This window comes from Triturus cristatus, chromosome 2_2 (assembly GCF_964204655.1).
Source record: "Triturus cristatus chromosome 2_2, aTriCri1.1, whole genome shotgun sequence".
Classification (NCBI taxonomy): Eukaryota; Metazoa; Chordata; class Amphibia; order Caudata; family Salamandridae; genus Triturus; species Triturus cristatus.
The window spans coordinates 1,185,476,491-1,185,482,252 of NC_140582.1; the positions used below are offsets into that span (position 1 = coordinate 1,185,476,491).

The 5,762-nt window shown below is 53.4% G+C and overlaps 1 protein-coding gene across 1 annotated transcript; it reads left to right on the plus strand.

The window, feature by feature from the left end:
- Nucleotides 1-743: 743 nt before the first annotated feature.
- LOC146863337 (homeobox protein notochord-like) lies at nucleotides 744-3,812 on the plus strand. The gene is made up of 3 exons (XM_085643356.1): nucleotides 744-1,078; nucleotides 1,673-1,857; nucleotides 2,945-3,812. Exons 1-3 carry the CDS (start codon nucleotides 793-795, stop codon nucleotides 3,167-3,169), a joined length of 696 nt encoding a protein of 231 aa, XP_085499482.1. The 5' UTR covers nucleotides 744-792; the 3' UTR covers nucleotides 3,170-3,812.
- Nucleotides 3,813-5,762: the final 1,950 nt, after the last annotated feature.

The following is a 5,762-nucleotide window of genomic DNA, read 5'->3' on the forward strand; positions in this document are numbered from 1 at the left end:
CTATACTGCCTACCAGTATGGATGACATGTGACTCCTACACTTTCAGTCCTTTGGCTTAAGTAACATTTCCTATACACTGATTTACACACGTATGATTGATTGTCTCTGTGTAATGTGTGTGTGATGCAAAGTGCTCGGACACCCTACACTGGTATGAGTGGCGCTATATAACTAATTCAATGCATCTGGGGGGGGGCGCCAACAAATATTGTTGCACAGGGCGCCACCAGCACTAAAGCCGGCCCTGTCTATGGTGAGTCGTGTGTTTTTATCGGGGTGGTAGTGAAGTTGTGGTTTTTCCTCGGTAATAGGACCAGTGTCTGGTGTGACTGTGGTCTTGTCCCAGTGCCATGACTCGTGTCTGTTGTGATAGTTTTAGTTGTTGTGTCAGCCCTCGAGATGCGATCTGAGTCGCGCTGTTGTGGGTTGGTTTCAGTGCCTGCTCTGCTTGGGTGGGGGTGTTTTTCAGGGCAAGGACGGAGGTGTGAAGGGATTTAAAGTTCAGTCCAAGGCCAACTCAGTGGTGCTCAGCGCGCCCTCTGGTGGCCCTCGGCGTCAGCTCCCCCCAGCATGGACCAGAGTTGGGCCATTGGCACCCCAGCGGGGTCCGGCCTTTCGTTAATTGCCTCTTTCTTGTCGTGGCCGGCTTCTGGTTGGTCGGGCTGCTGGGGGTATTTGTAGAGGGCGGCGGATCCTGTATAAAAGGTCGAGATGAGCCCTCTGCCTCTTCAGATCTGCCGTGCACCACAGAACAGCACACACTCACTCGCTTCAGCCTGGACACCCCGAGGATGATGATGGCACAGCAGCTGCCGCCCTGGGCCCTCCAGCCTCCGACCAAAGCCTTCTCGCAGCCGATGCCACCCTGGACCCCTCAGCTACAGGCCAAAGCGCCACAGCCTGGAAAATCCTTCACCATCGAGGCTCTGCTGGGAAGACCGGACCCGCCTGCTCCGTCAGCCAGGGCCAGCCCTGCCCGCTGGGGCTGGGAGGGGAGCTGGCTCCCCAGGGCCCCCGTCCTGCAGCCGCAGCCGCTGTACCCGCTCTGCTATCCTCCCGGAGGGCTCTTCCGCACAGGTGAGGCCCGGCCTGACTTCTCTCTGGTTCTCTCACGTGTCATCTTTCACTCCACACTGCTTGTCCTCTCTCGCGTGTGTTGCTTCCCACGCTCCACACTGCTTGTCCTTCTGTCTCACTAACGTGGCCTACCCACTCTCTTCACCCTTCACTCTTGGACCTCGCACCCGTGCCCTTCCTCAACCCTGGGTGCCATCGCACCTCTGACCGCTGTCCTCAGCCTTGTATCCGCTCTGGTCACTCGTGCCGTGTACTTAAACCCCGCCACGCCTGCTGCCCCCTCTCGGCGGTGCCTTCTCGTTTAATATTAATTCCCTATTTTATAGCGCTGAGTGCACGTTATAGCTCCTATAATGCTACCTCTGTGTACGGTGTAAACGTGTCTGTCCTCAGGTGTGTCCGCCCGCACAGTTTTCTGATCTCTGCGTGCCTGGTTTTTAAATATGGCTTTCTTTGCCGTTGTTTGATCTCTTACCCCGGCCGCCTGTATGTGGTAATTCGATGTGTAATGCCGAGCGCTCCCCCTGCGCGCCCATGTTGTCTGCGTGCGGTGGTCTCTTCCGTCTCTTACCAGCGCTCTCTCGTTCCTCACAGGACACCCCGTGCCGCAGTACTGCTACCCGGCCATGAGCTCCAGGGCCGGCAAGTGTAAGCGGATCCGCACCATCTTCAGCCCCGAGCAGCTGTCCCGTCTGGAGCAGGAGTTCTCCCGCCAGCAATACATGGTGGGCAGCGAGAGGTTCCTGCTGGCGTCGTCCCTGCGGCTGACCGAGGCTCAGGTGAGTGGTGTCAGGCGCGGCTGCCCGGGCACGCACACGCGTGCTTACACGTGTACACACACACAGCTGTCAACACCGCCCCTGAACCCACTGACACACGTGCATGCATGTATACACACATACACCTGTCAACCCCGCCCATGAACCCACTGACACACGTGTACACACGTACAATTCATTGAAACATACAGACACCTGTCAACCCCGCCCATGAACCCACGTGCATACATTCATACACACATACACCTGTCAACACCGCCCCTGAACCCACTGACACACGTGCATGCATGTATACACACATTCACCTGTCAACCCCGCCCCTGAACCCACTGACACACCTGCATGCATGTATACACACATTCACCTGTCAACCCCGCCCATGAACCCACGTGCATACATTCATACACATACACACGCATACACCTGTCAACCCCGCCCATGAACCCACTTGCACAAAGCCACTCGTGCATACAATCATACATACACCAGTCGACCCTGCTCACGCACCCACTAACACACGTGCACATATGTGCATACATTTATGCACACAAACACCTGTCAACCCCTCCCCATACACCTACTTACTCGGGGGTCTCTGCAGTAAGCAATAACTTAAGATTTAAATGCACCTGCTGCAAAATCAAAGACTTGTGCGTCCCGCTTTCAGGCAGCAATAAAAATGCCATAACTCTTGATGTTCCTGCTAGAGAGAGAGCGTAGTTTTCGCTAGTGGCAGCTTCTCTCGCCATGAAGTAGCATAGGAGGGTTAATGTGCCTGCTGCAAAGAGCAAAGCTGTGTTTTATGGGGACAATGGAGTGTGGATTAGTAAAGCCAGCCTTTACCGACGCTATCAAAGTAGCGCAATGCATGTGAGAGGGGCTATGGGGAGATAAGGGGCACTTTTGCGGGGTGAGGGAATCCGAGGAGGTCATTGGGGGGAGGGTGGGGGGGGGGGGGGGAGTTCATCACAGTGGTGCAGGCAGCCAGACACAATCAGACGTTGCTTCGAGGCGCTGTGCAGCGTACCACCAGTGACTTGGAAGAACCCTCCGTGGTCAGTGTCTAACCCCCTCCTCTCTTCCGCAGGTCAAGGTGTGGTTCCAGAACCGGCGCATCAAGTGGCGCAAGCAGAGCGTGGAGCAGCAGCAGGCCAAGCTGGCCAGGCTGGGCCTGGCGCCCCCGCGGGGAGACCCGGAGGACCCCCGCACAGACACCTCGGAGGACGAGCTGGCCCGGCAGAGGGCCCCGGGCCACAGCTCAGACGACTCCGACTGCGAGCTGGACGACACGCTCTCCCAGAGCTCCGTGTAGAGAGCGCCTGGCAGGCTGTCACTGCAGCTTACAGATTTCCGACAGGCTGGCAGCGAAGTTTACTTACTGACACCGCCTTTTACAGATTAAGTCCTGGACAGGCTGGCATCGCGGTTTACGGAGTAGGTCCTGGACAGGCTGGCAGCGCGGCTTACCGACCCTTGGATGGGCTGGCGCCGCCGTTTACAGCCTCTGGGACAGGCACTCTCAGCTTACAAACTATTGAACAGGCCGTGTCATCGAAGCGTGCAGACTCTTGGACAGGCAGGCACTGTCACCCCAGCTTACAGGCTCTTGAGTGGGCCCTGCCACCCCAGTTTACAGGCTCTTGATTGGGCCCTGCCACCCCAGCTTACATGCTCTTGAGTGGGCCCTGTCAGCGCAGCTTTACAGAGGAGCCAGGATCACTACAAAGGCGTTCGGTCAAATAATGACTATAGACCGCCCCTCTGGCAATGGGGCCTTATTGACTGCTTAAGGCCCAAGTGTCCCTCTCGACTGCCTTGTACGGCTTCCTGCGGCATTGGCAAAGGACTGGATCTCACCCATTCCCTACCCCGTGGCATACACAACGAATGCACTTTAATATTGTATATTTTTTGCAAAGCAAAAATGTGTTGAAAGATAATTGTTTTAAAATAAAACACTTTTTATACTGAACTGTGACTGCCGATGGTAACTGGGGGTTGGGGGAGTAATCTCACCGTTCGGGTGATGGTGTGGCTGTCATGGGTCCTGTGGCGCTTCCATCCAGGCGCTGTGCTTTATTCACCTGTACTCGTTGTTCTTGGGGTGTTTTAGGTCACATGGACTTGCAGGCCTCAGCATGCAGCATTCCAAGGGCTTCACAACCAGGGCTGACTGTGCCACAGGTGTGGGGGTGAGGGCGGGGTCACTTGGTGGCCACGGCAGCAGGTTAAGTCTCCCAGGTGGCTGCAGCTACTCTTGACTGCTGTAGGGGGCGCTCAGCACTTCCACAGCCGCTGGGGGGGCTGACCATTGTGATCACCAGCCGGTAGCTGTCTACCCAGATTCAAAAAGACACAGCATAAACACCGTGTGTACCTGGGGGTGCCTAGAAGACCATGGGCACCGCTAGTGAAAGGCTAGGGACAGTTGCCCCCCAGATGATGACTGCAGTACCACCGCTCTTTCAAGGGGTAACATTTACGCTGAATACAGGTGACTTTTTAAAGTCTGATGCCAATTGTCTAGCTGCTTTGAGACCAATCACGAGTCTACCATGATAATACTGAAAAGAAAATACCATTGAGGAAAAATTAAAACATCTTCAAAGAGGTAACATAGGTGGGAGGGCAGGAGAACCAAAACGCCATGGTGCAGGGGGCAGTAGGCAAATACATCAGCTGCAGGGCGCCAGGCAGGGAAAAAGAAGGCAATGCCCCCAGCCCACCCTGTTTGAATGCTGGTCGCCCAGTACCCCGACATCCCCACCTGGCGGCCCCCCACCAGACAATCACAAACCCCTGGCTCCCACTGAAAATGTAAACTAGGTCAAGGGCAGCTTCCATTGAGGGTCCCTCTCCCACCTCGAGGGGCCTGAACCTACACCGAGGTCGCCATGCGGGCAGCCTTCATTGATCAATAAGAAATGATGTGGGTCAGTTCAAGGGGCCAGACGCCTGATGCTTGCAGCAGAATACGGCAGGCTTGGGGTTTCAACTTTCTGGGGCTGATTAAACCAGTGGCATTTAGGTAATACTGAGTTGTACCCTATACAAGTGTTAAGGGGTTGTTCCGGTTGTTCATATTATCACGGTTTGTTAGAAAGACAGAGGACCAAATATACAAAGCACTTTTGAGGTTGCAAACGCCCAACTTTGCAGAACTGGGCTATTTGCGGCTGCAAAGAATGCTATATTTTTATGAAGAAACACCAAACTGATTCTACGGAATCGCAATTTGGGTTTGCAATGCAGTATTTTAAAGGGGTGTGTTTAGGGCGTCCCTTCCAAATACCAAATCACAGTGGTGTGTTTTAATGATTTACGCTTAAATTCAAATTCCAGTCACAAAACATTAATATTTTACTACCAATTCAGAATTGGTGGCGGTAACCCATTCCCAAATGCAAAGGAGTCCCCCTAGGGACCACATCCTCTTTGAGAATGTTAAAAAAATATTCTTTAAAATGTAGGCAGTGGTCCCCAACGTTTTGTTTTTAGTCCAAAGACTACCATACAGCACAGCTGTCGGGTTTGCTTATGACTTATTGTGGGGATTCTGAAAGCTTTCCTGTGAAGGTATTCCACCCATTGTTTACCATTGGCTCTGTGGCTAGTAACTTACATTTGCTTGCTCTTTATTCACTTGTTTTATTTGCTTTAGGCTGTCCAGCTTGAGTTCGTCCCTCCCATGAGCATCCCATGTTGCCTGCATCTTTCCAAGTACCTACTTTCCCTAAACAGGCCTTTAAATCTTGTTGTTATCTTGTCACATTTGCTGTGCATTGGAAGACAGAGGTGCAATGTCAGACTCTGTCTTCAGATGGAGCTTGATGTTTACTTTTCTTTCTCTGACTTCAAAGTGAGAGAATTTATATGGCAATCCAGCTGAGTGAACACGTGAGAGG

What these genes read in the sequence shown, in the direction of transcription:
- LOC146863337 (XM_085643356.1), top strand. Translation starts at nt 793, where the DNA reads ATGATGATGGCACAGCAGCTGCCGCCCTGGGCCCTCCAGCCTCCGACC. An exon ending in CGGAGGGCTCTTCCGCACAG is followed by an intron (nt 1,079 to 1,672) that starts GTGAGGCCCGGC and finishes CGTTCCTCACAG; the next exon opens with GACACCCCGTGCCGCAGTAC. An exon ending in TGCGGCTGACCGAGGCTCAG is followed by an intron (nt 1,858 to 2,944) that starts GTGAGTGGTGTC and finishes TCTCTTCCGCAG; the next exon opens with GTCAAGGTGTGGTTCCAGAA.